Source organism: Culex pipiens, chromosome 3 (assembly GCF_016801865.2).
Source record: "Culex pipiens pallens isolate TS chromosome 3, TS_CPP_V2, whole genome shotgun sequence".
Classification (NCBI taxonomy): domain Eukaryota; kingdom Metazoa; phylum Arthropoda; class Insecta; order Diptera; family Culicidae; genus Culex; species Culex pipiens.
Window position 1 is genome coordinate 176,433,606 of NC_068939.1, and position 26,120 is coordinate 176,459,725.

Genomic DNA, 26,120 nt, shown 5'->3' on the forward strand with positions numbered 1-26,120 from the left:
GATAGCTCCCACTTATCTTCCACGGCTCGTGGATGTAACTCTGGAGGTCCTGGTCAATAACGGAGTAGCAACTGCGGGTGGGCACCTATGCTTATGCTTATGCTTTTATTTAAACTAGTTTAAAATTTTTTTGACGAAAATTTTGTGAGTATTTTAAGAGCGCAATTTATTTTAAATCAACGATCAGGAAGAATGAAACGTATCTTATGTTATTTCTATGAAATTGAACATGTTTCATTTTTAGATTAGTGTATTGTGATATATTGCTTGGATGGTCAAGTAAAACATCGTAATATTTTGATGTTATAATTGTTAAATTTGAATAAAATACAAAAAATAGAAAAACCTACAAAAAAAATTGGAAAAATAGTTATGAATGTATTGATTACGACCTTTTCAAAAACCATACGTAAACAATATCTCGGATTAGTTTTCAAAAAGCCGTAAGAGCCATTGGTAAACAAAGTCCTTTTTTCATCGGTATTCGACCTACTTACGGAAAACCAATATCAAAGATTGTTCATCTACACGTCCTTCAAGTGCCCCATACTTGAAATAAATGAAATTTTGTTTCATTTTCGAGAAAAACAAAAATTAGTGTCAGAGGTCACAGTGGCTCTTACGGCTTTTTGAAAACTCATCCGAGATATTGACAGCGCCTCTGGCGGTGACTTCAGAAAAATGCATGCGTGTCAGATCCTTGCAAAAATCACGATCATTTCTGCATGGAAAGTGCGTAGCTCCGCTGCCCGCAATCGACTGAAGTAGGAAAACAATTCACAAAAGAACAAAGACGCCGATAACAGGTTGAGACCCTGCAGAGCAACCGCGTTGCCCCGCTGCTCACAATCGACTCAGTTCTTTGGTCGCAATTGTAATTTGTTTAAAAGTAGGGTTGTAAAACGCATTCCGGATAAACAATCTATTTTACAAGTTTTTTCAATGAAATTTTTTACTCTGGGCAGTAATTTGATTTGACCTAATACTGTAAACAGTTATATAAATTGTTTTCAGTAGACTGTACGTCAACTTTTGGAGAAATGTTGAAGTTTTTGAGAAAAAATTATTGTTGATTTAATGAACCAACATTTAAAAAGGACATAAATTTTGACATGAATTTAGAAAAATAATCGCAGCGTCCTATTATGGAAATTATAATAGTTTAAAAAAATTTTTGGACAACCTAAACCGAAACAAACCAATTTTGGACCACTTCTTTTCAAAGCATCAGACATAAGACAAAACCTTACAAAATCGTGTTTGTAACGGATTCTTCAAAACCGAATAAAAAAATATAAACCGTTTGTTTTATTATCAATATGCCTTATATTTCTTTTGCTCCTCGTCGGATTCATCAATTTGTGTTGGGTGAGTGTTCCTTACCTATGTACACACTCTCTCGCTCTTTCTCTCGCTGTCTCTCAAGTATAATCTAATCATCTTCATCGCCATCATCATCATAATCATTTCAATCATCGCTTCGCTTTTAACTTTGCTTCGCCGTCATCATTTCATCTGTTATCAATTAGTTCTGTAATTATTATTAGTGTGTTTTTGTATTTCAGTGTTATTTTTGTCCTTTTTTCTTGTTTCTTTATTTCATTATATCATCATCACTAAAGTTGTGTTTGTTATAAGATATCATCGTGTTTTTTTTTTATTTGTATTTTTACTTGTTTCGTTTTTTCAAACAATAAACGTAAAGTAGTTATAACCATTTCTTGACGTTTGCTTGTTTTGTATTCTTTAATGCAAACGAATCTTTATTTTATTTGTTTAATTCGCGCCTCACCTAACTTTCTTCTTCCTGTTTGACAGACTTTTTCGTTACGCGTCGTCGCGCTGCTAATTGTTTTAAATGTTTTGTATGTGGGTGTGTGTGCTGGATGCCCTTAGACAGCAATTACACTACTTTGGGACGACGACGACGACGACGACGATGGGGAAAATGTGTATGTTTCGGTGAGGATTAATGAAATGAAGTTGAAATTTGTTATTCTCATGTCAGCACAAAAGCTACTTTTGCTTAACTCGAGTTTGCAAATCCATTTAGTTATTTTTTTTTTCTTCTTCTTCTCACACTTTGTTCTAACTTGTAATGAGTGGTGTTATACATTGTTTTATTTTTTTTTCTCTAGTGACGTTTGATTTCATGTAATTGTTTTTTTAAATTGTGATTTTCCCTAACTTTCAGAGTGGGTGTGTTTTGCTAACATTGATAGTGATTCTAGTACTTCAATTTTACGTTTGCTCCGTAGGATATTTTGAACTCATAGTCGCGTTTATTTTATACTAGTCAGCATTTCTTTCATTTCATTGTAACTGTTTTACGTAATAAATCTTAGGCTACCACAAAAGTATTTAGAAAGTCTCTCTTTGTTTTATTTCATCGACGTTACACCTTGAAATATGCAGTTTAAAACACGAGGTTAAAAAGAAAAGTAATAAATGAAACCACCACAACTTCTCCGTTCACTGCAGCAAGTTTGTTTTTGTTTTGAAAACGTTGTGAAAAGATAAAATTACCACCGCTAATTTCATCGTCTAGTGATCAACGATGATATTATCGTTATCGTCATCGATCCTCGGTTATTTCTTCGAATTTTTTTTTACGAAATTTAATTTAATTTAAATTAAATTATTAGAACGAATATACAATAAAACAGTAAAAACAACTTTCAGTCTTGATTTGGTTTTACCATGACTATTTTCAAAATAAAATATAAAAACATTCCTTTCAAATCGTGTTGAGGATCCAATTTAGATGGAATTGGGTTTAAAATCAACTCCTAGGAAAATCATCAAATATACATGACGAAATCCAGTCTGCAATCCGCTAAAATCACCGTCCCCAAGCGAAGCGAAATGCGGAAATTTTCATAAAGGCGCTAAATACTTTTTATTCATATTTGCAAAATTAGAGTCAAAGCCCGATTTTGAGCTCGAAATTTAACAATTGTGATGATTAATAATCATATTTTACATTTTATTGTAAAACAATATTATACATCAAGGTAATTTTCAATGTAAGGTAGCCAAAGTTTGCATGATTCTCAAGAACGAAGCTGAATCCACAAAATACCAATTTTCAATGTTTTTTTTTTTTTTTTTTTTTTTTAATTTTACAAAATACCGTATTTTATGCTAATTACTCAAATATTATGACTAAATATTGAAATTTTCTAAAAAACCTTTGTTTTAAAATACTTTGCATTTTCCTCATTACCAAAATTGGAGCCAATCGAATCCATGGATTTAGCATGGATTTTATCATATTTTTTTGCACAAAATACTCGAAACATCAAATTATTTTTTATAAAAAAAATGTCTGAAAATATAGACAATTATTCATTAAATATTAATAAAGGTTTCAAGCGAAGGCTGGATTGTTAAACGTTTGCAGCTGTTTTCACAATCGCTTTTTAACTCATTTTTTCATAACTTGCAACGAATACAAACTTAACATTATTTTCCAAAGGGGATATTTTTTGATCAATACCAGAATTTTGGAAAAAAAAAACAAAATTTGCAGGGTTTTTATGTTTAAATTACTCGAAATTTAAAAATACCGTACCGTACCGTAAAATGTTATTTTTTTTCGAAATACTCAAATTTGCCATTTGGGTGTCAAACGAAGCCCAATTTTTTGAAAATTTTTAACATCGGTTCAGCACAAAACAACATAAGGCCGCTGCAAATATTTATTGAAGTTTATTTCGCTCCCTTCAAAATCGGTCCAAAAAATAAAAGGCAAAAAAAAATTTTTTTTTCAAAATTTTAATTGAAGAAGAAGTCCAATAAACTGAAAATAATTCTAAATGTTTTTTGAATTAAATACTAAAGTTTTCACAAAATACTGTATTTTCTCGAAAATACTCATATTTTTATCATTCGCAATATTCGGGGTATCAAACGATTCGAAATGGTGCATGCATTTTCACTGTTTTAGAGTTTTTTGATTGAAATTCTAAAATTTTCACAAAATCTCGTATTTTTTGGCAAATACTAAAAAAAATTAATTCACAATATGGGTACCAAACGATTCAAAATTTTGCAAGTATTTTTACTGTTTTAGAGTTTTGTGAATGAAATACTGAAATTTTTACAAAATACCGTATTTTCTCGAAAATACTATTTTTTTTATAATTTGCAATATGGGTATCAAACTACGGTATTTTTTGATTTTTTTAGTATTTTGAATTTGAAACTTATTAAATTATCAAAAAAAATGACTAAGAAGAAGCTTGAATGTTCAACACAATTTGATTGGTTTTAGTCAACAACGATAGATTATCGAACCTTGATAATTTTATTTCTAACAACCTTGATTTTGATAAATTTTCGTAAACCGTCAACGCTGCTTTATCGCCGATGAAATGATCGCTGACGATGACGATAATGTTATCGCTGTCGTCAAACTTGCTGCTTTTGATTTCGCTGCTTCTGTGGCTGGGCGGGGTGGATTGGGACCTTGAGGAACCTCCTCCTCTCCTTTCCTCTCCTGGGGGATTTAAAACCGGACCATCGCAATCACGCACAAACCTCCGCGACGATTCAGATCACTCGCGCACTTTCTTCCTTCCTTGCTTGCTTTCTCCCATTCGAACGCGCGTGTGTTTGGAATATCACAAATAGGTTTCCACTTGTCAAAGTGTTCATTTTTTTTAGCTTGATTCTTCGCTTTGTTTAAAGTTCCACTGTTTAGAGTTGAAAAAATGTGTCTTTTCGTGTGTGATTTGCGCGCGCGCGCACTTTTTCTTCTTCCTCAACTCTGGAGAGACAACGCAGTAAAGGTTAAAAAATTCAACGAAACGTACGAAAAACTAAATGGAAAATGGCATTTTTTAAAAAGTTACTTGAACTACGTAATACTTGGCAATTTGTTTGTGTCTTTATGGTTTTTGTTTCTCATTTTCTCATTTCTTAGTATTGTTTTTAATAAAAAAAAGGATACTCTGCTTTCAGTCGACGCGCTTGTTTCACACACACGCACACATGTTGGTCTTTGGAAAAGTTTGTTCACACACTCCCACGTAACTTCCGTAATTGTCTGTTGTGTTGTGGCAGTTGCGGCAGCACTCTGTTGTGTAGGTCTTCCGAAAGCACTTGACGACGGCGACGCGCTCTGCCGGCGGCCACACCCCGTCCAGCAGGGCGCAAATCCGAGAGCGATCCGAGTTTCCGTCCCCCATTTTAGAGAATCGCGCACACTTTTTTTTTTGTCTCTGTTTTTTTTTTGCTGCTTGTTTTGTTGGCAAACACAAAGAAACGAAAAAGTAGAAATCGGTGCATTGATATTTTGAATTGTCTGTTGGATTAAGGGTAAGGTTCATCATTGTAACTAACGGCAGCACTTTTTTTCCTCCCCTTTCAATTGTTTAGGTTTTTCTTCTTTATACTTTATGTTAACGTAGAAAATGAAGTTCTGTTTAGGGTGAACCTTCTCGCATATATCTGTGTTTTACTTTACTTTACTTTCTTCAATAATATTTCAACAAGACATAATTGTTGTGTTTGCCTGTTAAAAGAGCACACTCTTAACGGTTATGTTAAATATTTTATATATATATTAAATTTTCAAAATTTATCTCTTCCGCGGTTGCCTACCAATCGTCTCGATTTTCAATCTTAACCCTATGAATCTTCTTCCTTCTTTTTCTCTTCTAGCCTAACTAGCGTTTGTAACTCTGCCTTTTTTCTGTTGTTGTTTTGTTTTCTCTGCAGCATCATCACTAATGATAGGTATTCATATTTTATAGAAGTTATCGTAGTTGTAGTAGTTGTTGTAGTAGCAGTTGCTTAGTAAATCGTTCATGTGGTTAAAAGTGGATGCGACGCGCTGTTGCTGGCGACCGCCGCTGTGAGTCCTGCGGCTGCGGCTGCTGGTGATGGAGTGACCTGCAAGCGACGGATGCATCGAGAAGCTTATTTCTTATGGGGAGAATATAAAAGTTCGGCACACATACGCGTCAGGAAAGAAAGAGAGGGAAAGAAATGTTTAGTAATTATATTTTAGTAAGACTAGTAAGAGCAATTCCAGCCCAAAACACGATTTTTCAGGTTCTTTTTTCTTGGCCCTCTCCGATTTCAATGAAACTTTGTAGACATGTTATCCTAGGCATATATAAGCCATTTTTGTGTATATGGAGCCAGTTACACTCGATAATGACATTTGAGAAGGGCGTAAGTGTTTTAAATATTTTTGTATTTCGTAATTTAAATATTTCTGTATCTCGAAGCCATTGCATCGTATCAAAATGTGGTCAAAGACAAACTTGTAGGAAATTTGACGGGCTTTCCGAAAAAAATACACTGAAACAAAAATACACGCCACTTTTATGAGATTTTTTGATTTTTAAGTTTAAAAGTCAAATTTGACGGTGAGCCCACGATTTTTTTTCGTTCAAAATTTTTGTGAAAATAGCCTAAGATGTTACAAAAAGACTCACGAAAAATGCAGGATGGAGCAATTCACCCAAAAAATTACAAAAATCATTTACTGAAACTGTTTTTTTTTTAAAAGTGCTCTAAACGTCAAAATTTTCAAAAACCGAACTCGAGAGTCGATTCTCCAGACAATTTTACATAAAAGTCTCCATATTGACCATGGTCCTAAGTCCAATCCTTGTGAAGTTACAGCGGTTTTAAAAATAAAAATGTTGAAAAAATAGGTTTTTTGATAGTTTTTGGCAATTTCTATATGACAGATTTTTTTTTTTTTTCAATCTCGAAAATATTTTTACCGGAGAGCTCGTCCAATTTCCCATAAGTTTGTCTTTGACCACATTTCAAATGTATGTATAAGGTATAAGCTAATTAACTATCCAGGTTACTATACTACACTGAAAAAATATTATGTTTTCAGTTATGAGCAATGTAATTAGCTTATATCTGTAAGCCTATACATCCAATTGAAATGTGGCCAAAGACAAACTTATGGGAAATTGGACGAGCTTTCCGGTAAAAATACTTTCGAGACTGAAAAATCAAGTCTGTCATATAGAAATTGCCAAAAACCATCAAAAAACCTATTTTTTAACATTTTTTATTTTAAAAACCGCTGTAACTTCACAAAGATTGGACTTAGGACCATGGTCAATATGGAGACTTTTATGTAAAATTGTCTGGAGAATCGACTCTCGAGTTCGGTTTTTGAAAATTTTGACGTTTAGAGCACTTTTCAAAAAAATAGTTTCAGTAAATGATTTTTTGTAATTTTTTAGGTGAATTGCTCCATCCTGCATTTTTCGTGAGTCTTTTTGTAACATCTTAGGCTATTTTCACAAAAATTTTCAACGAAAAAAAATCGTGGGCTCACCGTCAAATTTGACTTTTAAACTTAAAAATCAAAAAATCTCATAAAAGTGGCGTGTATTTTTGTTTCAGTGTATTTTTTTCGGAAAGCCCGTCAAATTTCCTACAAGTTTGTCTTTGACCACATTTTGATACGATGCAACGGCTTCGAGATACAGAAATATTTAAATTACGAAATACAAAAATATTTAAAACACTTACGCCCTTCTCAAATGTCATTATCGAGTGTAACTGGCTCCATATACACAAAAATGGCTTATATATGCCTAGGATAACATGTCTACAAAGTTTCATTGAAATCGGAGAGGGTCGGGAACAACCGATTCCCTATTTGACATGGAATTGCTCGTAAACTATATAAATGTTCACTACAACTTGGTTCGAGAAAGTTTGATTATTTCTTAGTGCATCTCCAGCGCTGGTGGCAAACGTCGAAGCAAGTCAAATTTGCAAATTAAAAAAATTAAAAAAAAAAATAAAAAATTCAAACTTTAAAAATTAAAAAAAAATAAAAATTTAAAAAATTAGGCCGTTGCGAATATTTTTCAAAGTTTATGTCATATTTAGCATGTCTGAAATTGATAAAAAAATATTTACATTTTTTGTGAAAATTTAATGTACAGCACCGCAAAAAGTTTTTTTTCGGCGAAAAAAAAAATCTCTTTGATACTTTCATATTTTGAACACTAATGATTGCATAAAAATAAAAAAAAATATAAAAATTAAAAAAATTAAAAAAATTATAAATTTACAAAAAATTAAAAAAAAAATAAAAAATTTAAAAAATTAAAAAAAAATTAAAAATTTAAAAAATTTAAAAAATTGAAAAAATTGAAAAAATTTAAAAAATTTAAAAAATTTAAAAAATTTAAAAAATTTAAAATTTTTAAAAATTTAAAATTTTTTAAAAATTTAAAAAATTTAAAAAATTTGAAAAATTTAAAAAATTTAAAAAATTTAAAAAATTTAAAAAATTTAAAAAATTTAAAAAATTTAAAAAATTTAAAAAATTTAAAAAATTTAAAAAATTTAAAAAATTTGAAAAATTTCAAAAATTTCAAAAATTTCAAAAATTTCAAAAATTTCAAAAATTTCAAAAATTTCAAAAATTTCAAAAATTTCAAAAATTTCAAAAATTTCAAAAATTTCAAAAATTTCAAAAATTTCAAAAATTTCAAAAATTTCAAAAATTTCAAAAATTTAAAAAATTTAAAAAATTTAAAAAATTTAAAAAATTTAAAAAATTTAAAAAATTTAAAAAATTTAAAAAATTTAAAAAATTTAAAAAATTTAAAAAATTTAAAAAATTTAAAAAATTCAAAAAATTTTAAAAATTTGAAAAATTTAAAAAATTTAAAAAATTTAAAAAATTTAAAAAATTTAAAAAATTTAAAAAATTTGAAAAATTTAAAAAATTTAAAAAATTTAAAAAATCTAAAAAATTTAAAAAATTTAAAAAATTTAAAAAATTTAAAATATTTCAAAAATTTAAAAAATTTAAAAAATTTCAAAAATTTCAAAAATTTCAAAAATTTCAAAAATTTCAAAAATTTCAAAAATTTCAAAAATTTAAAAAATTTAAAAAATTTAAAAAATTTAAAAAATTTAAAAAATTTAAAAAATTTAAAAAATTTAAAAAATTTAAAAAATTTAAAAAATTTAAAAAATTTAAAAAATTTAAAAAATTTAAAAAATTTAAAAAATTTAAAAAATTTAAAAAATTTAAAAAATTTAAAAAATTTAAAAAATTTAAAAAATTTAAAAAATTTAAAAAATTTAAAAAATTTAAAAAATTTAAAAAATTTAAAAAATTTAAAAAATTTAAAAAATTTAAAAAATTTAAAAAATTTAAAAAATTTAAAAAATTTAAAAAATTTAAAAAATTTAAAAAATTTAAAAAATTTAAAAAATTTAAAAAATTTAAAAAATTTAAAAAATTTAAAAAATTTAAAAAATTTAAAAAATTTAAAAAATTTAAAAAATTTAAAAAAATTAAAAAATTTAAAAAATTTAAAAAATTTAAAAAATTCAAAAAATTTAAAAAATTTTAAAAATTTAAAAAATTTAAAAAAATTAAAAAATTTGAAAAATTTCAAAAACTTCAAAAATTTCAAAAATTTCAAAAATTTCAAAAATTTCAAAAATTTCAAAAATTTCAAAAATTTCAAAAATTTCAAAAATTTCAAAAATTTCAAAAATTTCAAAAATTTCAAAAATTTTAAAAATTTCAAAAATTTAAAAAATTTAAAAAATTTAAAAAATTAAAAAAATTTAAAAAATTTAAAAAATTTAAAAAATTTAAAAAATTTAAAAAATTTAAAAAATTTAAAAAATTTAAAAAATTTAAAAAATTTAAAAAATTTAAAAAATTTAAAAAATTTAAAAAATTTAAAAAATTTAAAAAATTTAAAAAAATTTAAAAAATTTAAAAAATTTAAAAAAATTTAAAAAATTTAAAAAATTTAAAAAATTTAAAAAATTTAAAAAATTTAAAAAAATTAAAAAAATTAAAAAAATTAAAAAATTTAAAAAATTTAAAAAATTTAAAAAATTTAAAAAATTTAAAAAATTTAAAAAATTTAAAAAATTTAAAAAATTTAAAAAATTTAAAAAATTTAAAAAATTTAAAAAATTTAAAAAATTTAAAAAAATTAAATTTAAAAAAATAATTTTAAAATGTTTAAAAATTTGAAAAATTAAAAAAATTTAAAATATTTAAAATATTTAAAAAATTAAAAAATTTAAAAATCTTAAAAAATTTAAAAAATTTAAAAAATTTAAAAAATTAAAAAAAATTAAAAAATTTAAAAAAATTAAAAAATTTAAAAAAAAATTAAAAAAGTTTAAAAAATATAAAAAATTAAAAAAAAATAAAAAATTAAAAAAAAATTAAAAAATTTAAAAAAAATAAAAAATTTAAAAAAATTAAGAAATTTAAAAGATTTAAAAAATTTAAAAATTTAAAAAATTTGAAAAAATAAAAAAAAAATTAAAAAATAAAAAAAAATTTAAAAAAAATAAATTTAAAAAAAATAAATTTAAACATTTTAAAATTTAAAAAATTTAAAAAAGATTAAAAATTTAAGAAATTAAAAAATTAAACATTTTAAAAATTCATATTTCTTGAAATAAGTAGCTTAACAACATTTCCTAAGACACCAACGCTTTTATAGGTCACCAGCAGAAGTTAGGGCTTGGTTGAAAGCTTATAGCTAAATGTCTTAAAGTGGTATTACATCACGGGAAACTTTGCGGCATTTGTCCCAAATTTCCCAAAAAGTTTGCTAAGATTTCTGGGAAAATGTACTTGTAGTACTTCTGCTTTCAAAGCCGGTAATTAAAAATAAACCGCAGGATGAGCTTCCATATTTGTAAATCATTTCTTCCAACCGAAAAATGTATTTTTTTCATCATTAAACCTTTACAAAGGCGAAATATATTTTCTCTAAATAAGGGTTCACAACCGAAATTTAAGTCACAGTTCAAAATGAAAAACACATCATTTTATAAAACAGTCCAAAGTTTCCGCTTGTACCTGTAAAAAAGTCAACAAAGAACGTAAACAATCGTTAACAAGTCAATCAAACAAATACCTAAACCCACCTCCAATCCGCCTCAGTTCCCAGCCCGATAATGGTCACGCGATGCGCTCCGATAGCCACCGCCATTATTGTCCGCAGCCACCGAATTACCACTCTCACCCTCCGAACCAACCGCCGCAGGCGGCGGTCCACGCGATCTGTACCCATCGTCACCACTGCGGAACTCGTTCCGCCCACGATTCTCGTCCCGCCCATAGTTGTAGTCCCGATTGGGCCGACCATAGCTTCGCTGGTATCCACCTCCGCCACCGCCACCATCGTGACGATCCGAGTAGTTGTTGCCGTCCCGATCGTCCCCGCTGTTGCTTCCATTTCCGCTGTTGTTGTTGTTGCGACGATCGTAGCTCTGGTAGCCACCCCGGTCACGATCACCGTACTGGCTGCCGCCACGGTTGTTGTAACCTCCTGGAAAAAGTGGGTTTTTGTTAGAGGGTGATCATTGTGGTTGATTTCCCAGCTTCACTTACCATAACTGCCCTTGTTGTAGCCGCTGCTCTGGTAGCTTCGCGCTTCGTAACCGCGCGAGTTGTACCCGTCGCCACCTCCATCGCGATCGTTGTACTTGTTGTAGCCACCGCTTCCGTAGCTGCCACCACGATCCCCGTACGATCGACCGCCGCCGCTTCCACCATCCCGGCCGTACTGCGGTGCCGGCGGTTCGTGCTTCTTGGTGTCCTCCTCCAGCTGGCGCTGCTCGTAGTGGATAAAGTCGTCAAAGATCGACATCGTGTGCTTGTACGAGTGGATGATCTTGAGCGCTTGCAGGCCCTTGGCGTTCGGCACCTCCTGCGTGTCGCGCGAGTTCGTGATGGGTTTGTTCTCGTTGTTTTCCAGCTTGACGTGGCGCAGCTGGCCGTTCGGGACGTCCTTGACGTAGATCCAGCGCACCTTGAAGGTGCCCTTCCACTTGTCCTGCGACCAAACGCTCGAGATCGAGTTGTAGTCGACGGCCGTCATCATTTGGGCGATCCCGCAAAAGTGACCGGACCCGTTGACGGAGAAGAACAGATAGACCATGCCGCCCTTTTCTTCGCGCTCGCGGTACGCCTGATCGAGCCGCTGGTTGCCGTGTTCGGTCGAGCACCAGATCTCGTACTTGATGCTGCGGTGGATGTCGTCCTCCGAGTAGGACTTGATCACGAAGAACCGGGCCAGGTGGGCCGTGTCGAGCATGTCGCACGTGGGCGGATTGTAGTTGTTCTTGCTCTGCAGCTGGTTGATGACGACGGGTGCCGGGGCAACCTCCGCGGCCACCGCTGCGCTCGGAGTCGGTGAGCGTGCTGGCGGCGGTGGCTGCACAACTGGCGGCGCTTGTTGCGCCTGCGGTGCTGCCGGTTGAACCGGCGGGTTGTCGTGATAGCTTGGTCCGTTTCCACGGACGCGGTCCACTTGATCCTGCTGCTGGGGAGGAGGAGCTTGCGGCTGTCGGTGCGGAGGTGCCTGCGGAGGCGGTTGTTGGTACGATCCGCGTTCGGCCTGCTGATGATGCACCGGCGCCGGAGGTGGTCCTCCGTGATGATTCTGGCTCTGGCGAGGATGCTGCGGCGGTGGCTGTTGTTGTTGCATCGAAGGCGGTTGCTGCTGCTGATGATGGTACGACGGAGGTGGCCCCGAGTAGTTGTTTCGGTTGTTTTGCGGACCACCCTGCTGATGTTGTTGTTGGTGATACGGACGATGATCTTGACGCGGCTGCTGCTGCTGCGGCGGATGAGTCATCATTCCGCCGGATTGGTTCTGCTGTTGCGATGGTGCCGGAGGCGGATTCTGCGCTTGGCCAATCGTTGGCCAACGGGTGTTTTGCGCTCCCGGAGGTGGTCCCATGTTTTGCTGTTGCTGTTGTTGTTGATGCTGATGATGTTGCTGATACTGCTGTTGTTGCTGATGATGATGCGCCTGCTGCTGCTGCTGCTGCTGCGGATGGTGATTGCCACCCATCGGGTTCGCCCCCTTAACCGGTGCCGGAGGTTCGGCCAACGGCGACGGTTCGATCACCGGCGGCGGTACGATCGGAGGTGGCGTCGGCGTCGGGACCATCGCGGCCCCGGGCCCATTCTTGGACGGGGAGTCCCACGTTCCGATGTCCATGTTGTGCTTGCCCGGAACCATCGGCGGTGGGGCCATTCCCTTCTTCTTCACCGTGGTACTCGTGGTGTTCACTTGCGGTTTAGCCGGCTGCGACGCGATCGACGCCCAGGTCATCTTTTTGGGAGCTTCCTTCTGTTGCTGGTGATGTTGGTCTGATTTGGATAGGGCACCGCCGCCGCGACCGTGGGCCGAGGACGAGTTGCCGTGATGGTTGCCGACGTCGCGGTCGCCTCGGCCACCGAGGCCCATTCCCTGCATTCCTTGTTCGACATTCTGCAAAGAAGAGAAGTTTTCTAAGAACTGGCGTCCCGTTTTACCTTAAGATACAGAGAAATTGTTTGATTTCTTTGAGAATTTGGAAATGAAAAAAATATAATGAGAATCCCCGTTTTGCGGTGTTCCAGGTCTATCCACAACAGCTGCGAATCAAAACAATACCTTCTACAATTACAAATTACTTCCATTTCCCACTTTAGCGCACCTAATCATTTCAGTGATGTGATTGTGCGTGTAAAACTGCGCGCAGCAAACAGGGAATTTTCTTCACTTTTTTTGCGATTTTTATATGCGGATTAATTTTTTTCCTATGTCAAAAGTAGTGATTTGACATTTTGTTTGACTGTTAAAAATCTACAGAATAAAATATCTGAAAGAAACAATTCCTTATGTTTGTGCTATTTTTTTCAATCTGTGGATCAAAATTCAAAATTTGTAAAAAGCGAGCTGTAGAGTTAAAACCGTTATTTTTATTTTCTTTCTTCCACATCAAATGGAATGTTTGATAGCCTATTAAAATACCAAGTGTATATTTCCAATATCCCTGGAGAGGAGCCACACGTTGCCGTCGTTTCAGGGCTATTTGCCAAGATGGTTTCCGATGTTGATATATATCACACATTTATTTTATATTTATATACTTGTGTTGATAGAAATCACAACTATTATACTATGTAAAATTACAAGATATTGATTTTTTTTTATTTGCATCTCAATATTCTTGTTTGTTCTGGTAGGAACAGGTTTAAATCTTTTTGATACATCGTTAGCTTAGGTAGAAATCCATAAAGCAAAGCAACGCTTACGCACAACAGTAAAAGAGGCCTCTTCTATGCATTGAGATTTTTTTTTCTTTTTTTTAAAGTGGGTGTTAGGTTAGGATTTGGTATTTTGATAATTGAGTTTTTTTGCAAGGCACTCAGAATAGTTAGTTTTTTTTTGTAACTTTAGGTTGTTTAATAGTTCCAGACTCTATCTATGTGTAAGCGAGTTAAGTAATGCTATCAGAATCTCTGATTTCAATTTATGTGGTCTAATAATAACCATTCAGAATTGTCAAAAAATCCATAGAGTCTCGATCAATCAATAATGAAATGATATCGGACAAAATTCGTTAATCTGTTGAACTAACGGTTTTCGGATTAGGGTTGTATCGACCATTTTTGCGAATCGAGGATCTACTGGAGTTTTGACGATCAAATGGAGCCTAACATTTCAAAGGGACACATTGGTTTTGTGAACAGGAGTGTATCTCTTTCACTCAAATGACAGTTTACATAAAGTATGATAGGGATACACTCTTGTTTGCAAAGCTTGTGTGCCCTAATGAAATGTAAGGCATGAATTAGTCGTCTTAACAACAAGTGTTTAGCTTGTAAAATATGAACGTTTCAATAATGTTTATTGTTTTTGGAAGCAGCAAAACAGGTTTAAGAATTAGGTAAAGGAATGTTTGGATTTGTAATTAAAATTTCGAGGATTTGAGATTTAAGTTACTTTCAGACAGTTTAGTTGAGGTTGTTGATTCAAGTTGCTTAGCTTTCCTGAAATGAATAATTGGGCACAAATGATTAGTTAAATTGGTTTAATTAGTTAAAGTGTACTATTTCATAGGCAGATCTGCTTCTAGTTGTAATGTACGACAGACAAGACTACTGACGGACGCGACAGAAGGGGGGCCAGAATAAAGGCCTCGAGATTTATGTTCCCGTGACAAAATAGTTTTCATCTTTTATTTTCCAGTAGATATATTTGATTTCCTTTAAATTTAAAATACATTACAGATTCCTTTTGTATAAATTTCAAATTAGTTTTTGATTGAATCATAATTTCATATTTCCTTTATTCAGTTTTAAAGTTAGATTAACGTAACTGCTCAAGTCATCCAAGTTCTTACTACTCACACCTACACTAATTTTCTTTCACCTTCCCCCTCCCGATCCCCTATATCTTCCGGTGGTGTTCATTTGGTATGCAATACTAGTTCGGCCACTACCCTTTTTTCCACAAGAAACCGGACTTGGACTGACTTGAGGCCGCGTCCCCCACCTTGCTCCGTAAAACGAAAACAAAAGTGTATATTTCCAATATTTCATCACCGAAAATTAAAAATTTCTGAAAAACTGACGAGGTCATCCATAAACCACGTGGACACTTTTCGGGAAATTCAAGACGACCAAGAAATCGACGAATCAAGAAAATAAACAAATTCTATTTTTTTTTTTTTATTTCAAAGATTTCGAAAGTATATACTTTTTAAAATTTTAAGATTATAATATTTCAACATTGATTTTGAGAATCAAATATTCTAAAAAATTTATTAAAAGTCAAAAATTCGAAAGATCAAAGATTTCAAAGCTCCTTGAATCCAAAATTTTTCAAAATTTTAGATTTGAAAAATATAAAATTATGAGATTTAAAAATTTAAAAATTCAAAGATTTATACATTCTAAAATATTCTTACAATCCAGACTCGGTTATCCGAAGCCTCGATTATCCGAAGTTCGATTATCCGAAGGTTTGTATGGGACTTCGAATAATCGAATCACGAACATTTTTTTTTTCTTTTCCTTGTTTTAAACATTAAATTCGAGTTCTGCTACCCCATTTTAGTAAAATTTGAATAGTTGATTGTCTTTTAAATAATAAATGCATTTTTTCAATATTTCAACATCGCCATATTAATCGCCATCTTGAATTAAAAAGTTTTAAATCACTTTAACGTAGTTTAGGGGTCATACATTAAGCCCAACAATAAAAAATTAAGCAACGAAAATTTGTTTTTTCATGATTCGATTATCCGAAGTGAAATTTTTCCGCGGCCTTCGGATAATCGAATCTGGACTGTATTTAAAAATTTTATGCATCCAAAATACATTTTAAACAACATCTAAGCAACATCCAACATTTAAAAAAAGTTGATTTAAAAGCAAATATTAAAAATTCTTAGATTTTAAAAGTCCTAAATTTTACGGTTTTAAAAGTCTAAATTTCAAAAATTGAGAATTTCTACAATAAAAAATTCTTAAAACCATTTTTTTAAATCGTAAAATTTTAAAAATTCTAAGATTAAAAAATTCTTGATTCTCAAACATTTTGAATTAAAAATGCTATGCTTCAAAAAAAACATGTAACATCTAAATTCCGAAATTCAAAAAGATGTACAATACACTCAAACCCCGGTGGTTTGACACCAACTGTTGTCTAACGAACGGGGTCACTTTTAAGTTTGACACACAAACGTTTGTTTTGATAGTGTGCGTGAGCGCCGTATAAAAAGTGACAGTTCGTCACTTTTTAGTTTGACTTTGACCAGTTGCGTATTTCAATTACAAAAACTTTGGTACCCTAACATGTATAGGTCATCGCTGAAATTTTCGAGTTATCGCAGTTTTAGTGAAAAAGTTGATTTTTTGCCGGTTTCGTCAATTTCCCGTTTTTGCGCGTGGCGGCGCGTCGAAAAACCCGGATTTTATTTTCAAAAAGTCATATCTCTGAATCCTGTTAATTAACCTTCCCAATTTTTGATATATTATGTAAAATTGTCCGAGGAATCCGTTAAAGATATTTTCAGGTATAAGCTCTTTGGTCCAGACACCGTCAAAACGGCATTTGATGTTTTCATAAGACTTTTTCAAATGTTAGGCTACATTTTTGAAACTCCACATTATTTTTTTTGGAAGTCAAACTTATCATCTTTCATTTGCGCCCAAGACACCTAAAATCGGTTAAAATGGAGCGAAGTCATGATTTTTTGAAAAAAGTGGTTTTTGTGAAAATTGACGCAAAAGGCAATTTTTCAGACCACCCTAACACGGCGTAGGCCACCTTAAGGCCAAACAAAAAAATACGGGTCTAATTATTTTGGCCAAGGAACCCCCAGAAAAATTTTGAGCCAAATCGAAGCACCTTTATTTTTTTTTCTTTAACTTTCATATGGAACTGCTGTATATATTAGAGTGAAACAAAAATGACTTTTTGGCGGGCATTCAAGGGTTTGTTCCGGTGGGCATTCTAAGCCCAAATCCAAAATATGAGCTTGATTGGACGTACAGGAGCTGGCGCTCCGCCTTTCAATTTTAAATGGGATTTAACCCGTAAAAAAAGATTTTTTCAAAAATGTCATTTTTTGAGACATTTTGAGCACTGTAGTTTTTATTTTCAACATCATTGGCGTGTAGGCCAGATCCTTGCGCATCTTTTGGTATAAATAACTTTGAAATTTGGAGCATCCTGGAGCTCGGTACAGACCTTCAAAGTTTGGCATTTTTTCGAAAGATCATTTTTGTTACATCCTATAGTATATATAAAAAATTTCGACGGTTTTGTTCGAACGCAAATCAGTTCAATACGGAGCGTCGGATCGAGGTGCTCTTTGTTGCGTTGAGTTCGTATAAGTCCAAGGAAGGTTCTTACGCAAAAAAGTGACAACTTTGGCCACTCTGGAACCGATTCCGGAAATTTGCAGATTATATGGGGAAAGTTACGTTAAGAGGCAGTATTTGTAGATTCTGCTCGGTTTGTTCTAGAGGTCGTATCGAGGTGCTCCAATTTGGATGAAACTTTCAGGGTTTGTTTGTCTATACTTGAGATGAACTCATGTCAAATATGAGCCCTCTACGACAAAGGGAAGTGGGTTAAAACGGGCATTGAAGTTTGAGGTCCAAAACACATGAAAAATCTTTAAATTGCTCGCGTTTCCTTAAAACTTCATCAATTCCAACTCTCTTAGATGCATTCGAATGGTCTTTTGAAGCCCTTAAAAATGTGCTATAGACATCCAGGATTGGTTTGACTTTTACTCATAGCTTTTGCAAATTACTGTTAAAAATGGATTTTTTTAAAACCATGTTGGAGACCTACTGCTGAAGATTGAATTTGTTACCCTAGATATAAGATTTTTTGGACTGTTCTAATGTAATCATGAATTGTTGCGTTCTCTCAATCAATCTCTTATCGCTCTCTGCGATCTTTTGCATTTCCGCCGACGATCGTCAGCACGATCGATCGGGTAGCCGATAGGGAGCTGCGGCTCATCAGTTTTAGTCTGTATTCGACAACGCTCGCAAGAATACATCGAGGAGGAACCTCTGCCAAAAATCACGTTTCGCTTTTTTCTTTGAATAAATGGCCCAAGTCAAAGCCGTATAGTTTTTCTTCGAAAGTTGTTTTACTTTTTTGGCAAGTTCCCCACCGAAGTTTGCGTACAATAACTTTTGGCAACAACCTCCAACACCCATACTCCCATAGGTCAAAAGTTAGGGAATTTCATGGACTATAAGCCTACGGTATTAACTTTTTGGCCAATCGCAGTTTTTCTCATAGTTTTACTATTTTTCTAGAACAAACATTTTACAACGTTAGTTTTTGCCCTGTAGGCCAAGAAGATGGCACTTTTTGGTCTCAATTTTGTCATATTCGGAATCCTCGGACAATTTCACGTAAGTTAGAAGTATTGGAGTTGTAATTTTGATTTAAAAAATAATTAAATAAAACATTTTTGAAAAAAGAAATAGATCTTATTTACCCTGTGATCAAAACGTCAAATGCTGTATCAAGTAGGCGAAAACCTGTTTTACCCCTAATCCAAAAAATTGTTAAAAAATATTTTAATTCATTCTAAATGGTGATTTTTCCAATCAAATTTACAACTCCAATACTTCTAACTTATGTGAAATTGTCCGAGGATTCCGAATATAACAAAATTGAGACCAAAAAGTGCCGTCTTCTTGGCCTACAGGGAGAAAACTAACGTTGTAAAATGTTTGTTCTAGAAAAATCGAAAAACTATGAGAAAAACTGTGATTGGCCAAAAAGTTAATACCGTAGGCTTATAGTGCATGAAATTACCTATCTTTTGACCTATGGGAGTATGGGTGTTGGAGGCTGTTGCAAAAAGATATTAAGGTTTTAAAAAAATCCATTTTTGACAGTAATTTGCAAAAGCTAAGAGAAAAAGTCAAACCAATCCTGGATGTCTATGGCTCATTTTGAAGTGCTTCAAAAGACCTTTCGAATGCATCTAAGAGAGTCGGAATTGATGAAGTTTTACGGAAATGCGAGCAATTTTAAGATTTTTTATGTTTTTTCGACCTCAAACTTCAAAGGCCGTTTTACCCCACTTCCCTTTGTCGTAGAGGGCTCATATTTGGCATGAGTTCATCTCATGTATAGACAAACAAACCCTGAAAGTTTCATCCAAATCGGAGCACCTCGATACGACCTGTTTCACATCGGTGAAAAACTCGCTCTTAAATTAAATTTTGATCACAGGAGGCTGAATAAGAAAAAAACCCTAAAACGTCAAAAGACGAAAAATAGGCAGAACGAAGTTTGTCGGGGTAAGCCTGTAAAATCTAACATTTTCGAAGCCTCTAAAATTATAAAATAAAAAAATCTAATATTCTACAATAAAAAAATCTAATATTTTCAAATCCTTAAATTTAAAAATTCTAAGATTAAAAATACTAGCATTTTTAGATTTCTTAAATATTTTAATTCAAAAATTCTAAAATAAAAAAAAATATAATATCTAAATTTACGAAATATAAAAAAAAACATTCTTAACATTTAAATGTTCTGAAACTCTATAATTCTAAAATAAAAAATTCTAAAATAAAAAATTCTAAAATAAAAAACTCTAAAAATCAAAAATTCTAAAATTTTTAAATCTAAAATAAAAAAAACTTAAATTCAGAAATTCTAAAATTAAAAATTCATTGAATCCAACACTTTTAAATTCAAAATTTTTGAAAATATGTAATTCTTATATTTAAAAATTCTTCGATTTATGGATTCTCGAATATTTGTATTTAAAATGCAATGCTTTCAAAATAAAAATAGAAACAATTACGATTCTTAATAGTCTAAAATTCAAACATTCTCGAATTCATAAAGTACAAAATTTTTAAAATATAGAATTCAAAGATTTAAAAATTCTTAGATTTATAGATTCTCAAATATTTGTATTGAAATATTTTACGCTCAAAAAAAAATAATAAAAACATAATAATAATAATAAATAATAAACTACGAAAATCAGAGCCTAAGTCGGATCTTTTTTACGAACCCAGAGTCAGAGACGACAAATTCTGAAGAAGGTATTAGACTACGGCAAACAAACAAAAAAAAACTCGCACATTTTGACAGTTTGTCTGTGTTGTTTGTTCGCCAACATTTGTTTGCAGAAACTTCAGCTTGCATACATTTTGTCTTGTTTGTTTGTTTGCCAAAGTGTAATAACTCCTTGAGAAGCCGAAGACGGAGTCGCATAATTTTGTTGGAGTCGACCAATTTTCAACTAATTTGTATGGGAATTGTTGTTTGAGTAGGAACCGGAGTCGGTAGATGCGGGTTTTTGGAGAGCGTGTTGCATTCACCGCAGAGACAGATTCTGTGAATGGGCCCACATTTTACAGAATCAACAGGGGAGAAAGGATGCGTGGACATACCGTACCAAACGCTTCGGATCAGTTTGGTGTGGTTTGTTAGTGGTTCGAAGTTTTTTAGAAACTTTTGGTTAATTGAACTTCGGAAAATCGAAACATGGAACAATAGAGTCTAAATTGAATAGAAGTTTAACCCAAAAACCCCCCTCCTCTTACCTTAATTCCATCGTGACCCTGGTGATATCCTCCTCCCTGATGATTCCGGTGTTGATAGCTACTGTCATCGTACGGCTTTCTCTGCGAGTATCCTCCTCCGGTGGCACCAGCACCAGCGTGACCGTGGTTCATTTGCTGCGATCCCCATGAGTTGTTGTAATCATTTCCTTTTTAAGGGGTGAGAGAGAATATGCAAACTTCCGATTAGAACCCGAGATATTGTCTGTTTTTTTTTCTACGTATCTACAGGGTATAAGAAAGCAATGTTTTGAATGTTTCAAGTGTCGTAACAAAAGCGAAAGGACGTGGGTGAATGTTTTGTTGTTGTTGGAGGAGGAAGAAGAAAAAAAACAAAAGAACTCTCAGACTTGGTGGACACGTCCGGCCAACGGGGTTTTACCGTGAGCGTTGCTACTGCCATAATGGTGTTGTTGTTGGTGGTGGTGGGGAGTTTGATGGGTGTTGGATATTGGTTGCGGTACAGAAGAGGAAAGATGGTGAAGCTGCTGCTGAAGATGATGCTGGACAGCTGCGGCGCTACGAGTGCTATTGCTATTGGTGCTGCTGTTGGCTTTGTTGCTACTATTGTTGTTGTTGTACCCACCACCTATTATAGCGATACTGTCGGTTCCATTGGACCAGGCCGGGGCGTCTCCTACGCCGCTGAACGGAGGATACTGGAACGAAGCACTGCCACTGCTGCTGTTGTTCGTCGTTGTCGTCTGCTGCGAGCCATAACCATAACCTGAAGCCCAGTACGCAGTTCAACAAGGGATTCGTAGAGCGAGAACAAGAGAAAGAGAGCGAGAAAAAGAACACCAAGGAAGAAAGAGAGAAAAATGGACAAACACTGTTGAAATGACCGTCTTCCAGAATTCACCCCCAAATCAAAAAAAAAGAGCTCGACAAAGTGAAGCAGGTCAAAAAGTGCAACATACATCTACGACACACAAATCAAAAGCGAAAAAAAAAGCAAGAAAACTAAACCGGACATCCGTTTCCCCGAAATGGGGTTACAGAGCGTTAGAATGTGCAATCTATATCAGCAGCAGCAGTAGTGGTGCTGGATGGAAGAAACATGATAGCTTGTCACTTGGCAAATAATAATATGGGAATTGTGCTGGTTTCTTTCGTTTTTGCTCCTGCTTCTTTTCGTGCAGAAATCAACTGCGAATCGCCCCTCGGGCGCAAGGAGGAAAGGATTATTGTGGTTGTCTCTGGGAAGGAAAAAGGGTGGCATTTGAGCAATAAGCGGAAATCCAACGGTAAAAAAAACAGGACGAATTTGCATAAAACTAGATCTAAAAGCATGTACGCTGGACACTAACTTGGGACACATTTCAAAACACGAAACACACAAGTATTGAGAATTGTTTTAGAATGTTTAAATGTTTTCAGTTGATTACATTTTTCTATTTCGATTGGAAATGGCGTGCTCTAGTATGTTGTTTATCCAAGGTCAAAATAAAAAAAAGGTTTGAAGGTCGAAAATTAAAAATTTGTTCAAAACTTTAGGGGTCATCCCTAAACCACGTGGAGACTTTTTGAGAAATTCAATAGGAACCCACCCCACTCCCCCCTCCCCATGTATACAACGAAAAATCTAGTAATCAAAGATTCTAATTTTCTAAAATTTTAAAAATAAAAAAAAATTAATTCTGAAATTTTAAATTTATGGACTTAAAGGATTCGAAGATACTACAATTTAAAAAATCTAAATAAATTTTTTAAATTCTACGGCTCTTAAATTTCAGAAATCTAAAAAATAAATTATTAAATTTATAAATTTTTAAATTCTGAGATTTATAAAATTTAATACCAAAATTGTTAGATTATTGAATTTTGAGATTAAAAATAAATAAATATAAAGATTCTATGCTCTCAAATAAAAAAAAACTCCAACATTTGTACAAACTTTTGAAATTCTTAAATTGTATGCATTTAAATTCTTAAATTCCTAAATAAAATATTCTAAAATTGGAAAAGTCTAAAATTCTGCGATTTTAAAAGTCTAACATTGAAAAAATCAAAAGTTCTTTAAGTTCAAAATAATATAATTATTAATTTGGAAAATACAAAAATCCAAAAATTAAAAATAGCTCAGATTTTTAGGTTCCAAAATATTTTTATTTAAAAAAAATGTCCACGTGGTTTATGAATAGTCCCCATTCAAAAATTATTAGATTTTGAAATATTTGTATTTAAAAATAATACGTTTGACAAAATTTTTAAATTCCAAAATTGTAAGATTCAAAAATTCTTAGACTTTTAGATCTCCGAATATTTTCATATAAAAATTCTACGCTTTCAAAATAAAAAAAAACATCAAAATTATGAAATATCCAGTCCAAAATTTCAAAATACTACAATTATAATTATAATATTCTTAGATTCAAAAATCCATATATTTTAGAATCTCAAACATTTCTATTTAAAAATTCTATGCTACCAAAATAAATATAAGAACCCATCTGAAATTCAAAAAATAGATTGTTTGTTTATTCATAACATTCTTAAAACATATTAAACATTTTAAATATATTAAATTCTTAAATGATACATTCTAAACATTTCAAAGTCTACAATTCTGCGGTTTTAAGAGTCTAAAATTAAAAAAAAAATCAAATTCAGAAATTCTAAAATTTAAAAATTCTTTGGGTCCAAAAATCAACAATAAAAAAATTCTTAGATTTCTGGATCTCAAATATTTTCATTTAAAATTTCTATGCTTTCAAAATAAAATAAAAAACATACAAATTCCGAAATTCTAGAAATGGTAGCATATTGTTTATAACTCGGAAATTTTAAACATTCAAATATTTTTAAATTCTAAAATAAAGATTTCTAAAATTTTAAATGTCTAAAACTCTACGATTTCAGAATCTACGGGCTAAAAATTTCAAAAATTCAGAAATTCTACAATTCTGGAGTTTTTTTTTTTTTTTAAAAAGTCCAATAAACCAAATTTTCAGTTTTTGCTTTTTGGGTGTTTTTCAATACCCCTGACTCAAGGCGGTTTCAAAAACACCCAAAAAACACAAACTGGAATTTTGGTTTATTGAACCTTTTCCAAAAAAAACTCCAGAATTATTAATTCTTAAAGTCCAAAATATTTAAATTCTAAAATTTTGAAAACATAAAACTCAAAGATTCAAAAATTTATATAGTTTAGATTTTCAAATATTTTTTTATTTAAAAATTAATGCTCCCAAAATAAATAATTAAATAAATAAAAACATTGAAATCCCGAAATTCAATAAATTATTAGACTTTTACTGATTCTAAACATTGAAATATTCTTAAATTCTTAAAAAAAATATTCTTAAAATTTTAAAAGTCTAAAATTGTACGGTTTTAGAGTCGAAAAATCAAAAATTTAGAAATCCTGGAATTAAAAATTCTTGAAGTCCAAATTTTTTAATTCTTAAATTCTAAGATTCAAAAATTTTAAATTTTTGGATCCACGAGTATTTTCATTCAAAAATTCTATGCCTTCAAAATAAAAAAATAAAAACATCTAAATTCCGAAATTCATAGAATGGTAGAATATTGTTTTTTATTCGGAAGTTCTAAGCATTCAAATATTCTGAAATTCTAAAATAAAGATTTGAAAATCAAAAATTCAGAAATTCTAGAATTAACAATTCTCAAAGTCCTAAAATCCAACATTTTGAAAATATAAAACTTAAAGTTTCGAAAATTCATATATTTTAAATTCTCAAATATTTTTATATAAAAAATAATGCTTCCAAAATAAATTTAAAAAAATAAATCCCGAAATTCAAAAACTAGTAGATTTGTTTTCTAATTCTAAGCATTTAATTATTCTTAAAATCCAAAAAATGATTTCGAAAATTTTAAGAGTCTAAAATTCTACAGTTTTTAGAGTCTTTATAATAATAGACATCACACCGTCTTTTCAGACTGAATTTATCAACTAACGGGACAAACACAGAACACCCAGAGGAGATGGTCGGGAATCGAACCCGAGCCCCTTAGCACACATGAGGGATCGGCAGCCGAAGCCGCTAACCACTGCGCCACGGGGTCTTAAATTGAAAAATTCAGAAATTCTTCAATTGAAAATTTTTAAATTCTTGAATTCCAAGATTCATTTTTTTTTTAAATTTAAAGATCTGCGAGTATTTTTAATTAAAAAATCCATGCTTTCAAAAAAACATCTAATTTTCGAAATTAAAAAAATTATAGAATTTTTTTTATTCGGAAATTCTAAACATTTAAATTTTCTGAAATACTTAAAAAAGATTTCTAAAATTTTAAAAATCTAAAATTCAAATCTTAAATTCAAAAATTCTAAAATTTGAAATTCCTAAAGACAAAAATTAAAAATTCTTTAAGTTAAACATTTTTAAATTCAGAAATTGATAAAATTCTAAGATTCAAAAGTTCAAAAATGTTTAGGTTTTTAGATACTTATTCTTTTTTTTTAAATTCTATGCTTCCAAAAATGGGGTGAGGGGGTAGGTTGAATATTTCAAATTGTAAGGTCTCGTGGTTTCTGCACGATCCCTTATTCGCGATTGCGATTTGAGAAACTCTCTCAATTCTGTTCTCAATTCTGGAGCACTGATCTGAACCGTGAGTTGTTATTTTTTGCAGAACTTCATGGAACATTCTTACAAGAAACTTTGTAAGCAAACAAACCTCAACAACATTACCCAGGGGTCCAACCTTCATTACTTCCCACACCTCCGTATAGTCGCAGTCCCATGTCACGGCCGCAAAAGTTATCCAATCAAACCAGAGATCGAACCCGTGTCGCGTCGCAGTCCCAGCAGGTATCATACTGAGTTGCAACCGAACGCCACACCCCCGCAAAACCCGTCCAACACTGCCATAAATTGCAACAACACAGAACAAGTACCATGTCCACCCAATCAAACCGTTCTCCGCTTGACGGGTTCATTCCGCTTCGAATTCCGCTTCGAAAATTGCTTCGAAATTTTCTAAACGGTTTGTCTGGTTGGGTTCCGCTTCGATTCCGTTTGAGCAATTTTTGCACAAGGGCGACACCTGCTGGTGTATGGTGGAACCTCGATGACATTTCGCCGCGTTTCGCCGAAGCGGTTTTCTTGTTGATTTTTGGCAATCAAACGTCAAAGTGTTAGGAAAAAAATCGGAAAACTTGTTCGGTCATGTTTTCATTCGCGCCACGTTTTTCGAAGAAAAACTATTTTACTGTGGAAATAAAAGGTGAGTAACGCTGCATTTCTGATGA

At 32.3% G+C, this 26,120-nt stretch overlaps 1 protein-coding gene across 6 annotated transcripts in view; it reads right to left on the bottom strand.

Annotated features, from left to right (window-relative positions):
• Positions 1 to 1,302: 1,302 nt before the first annotated feature.
• LOC120419708 (YTH domain-containing family protein 3-like) overlaps positions 1,303 to 26,120 on the bottom strand; it is a 38,091-nt gene continuing 13,273 nt past the window's right edge. Inside the window, exons 3-7 of one of the 6 annotated variants that reach the window (XM_052709665.1) lie at positions 21,486 to 21,626; positions 20,882 to 21,048; positions 11,384 to 13,274; positions 10,918 to 11,321; positions 1,303 to 5,898 (exon numbers count right to left, since the gene is read on the bottom strand). In XM_052709665.1, the coding sequence (XP_052565625.1) occupies positions 10,930 to 11,321; positions 11,384 to 13,274; positions 20,882 to 21,048; positions 21,486 to 21,626 (2,591 nt within the window). In that variant the 3' untranslated portion in view covers positions 1,303 to 5,898; positions 10,918 to 10,929. Of the gene's footprint in view, positions 5,932 to 10,907; positions 11,322 to 11,383; positions 13,275 to 20,881; positions 21,049 to 21,281; positions 21,396 to 21,485; positions 21,627 to 26,120 lie in introns of those variants that run through there. The other 5 variants (XM_039582495.2, XM_052709666.1, XM_052709664.1 and 2 more) reach the window with 5 other exon arrangements.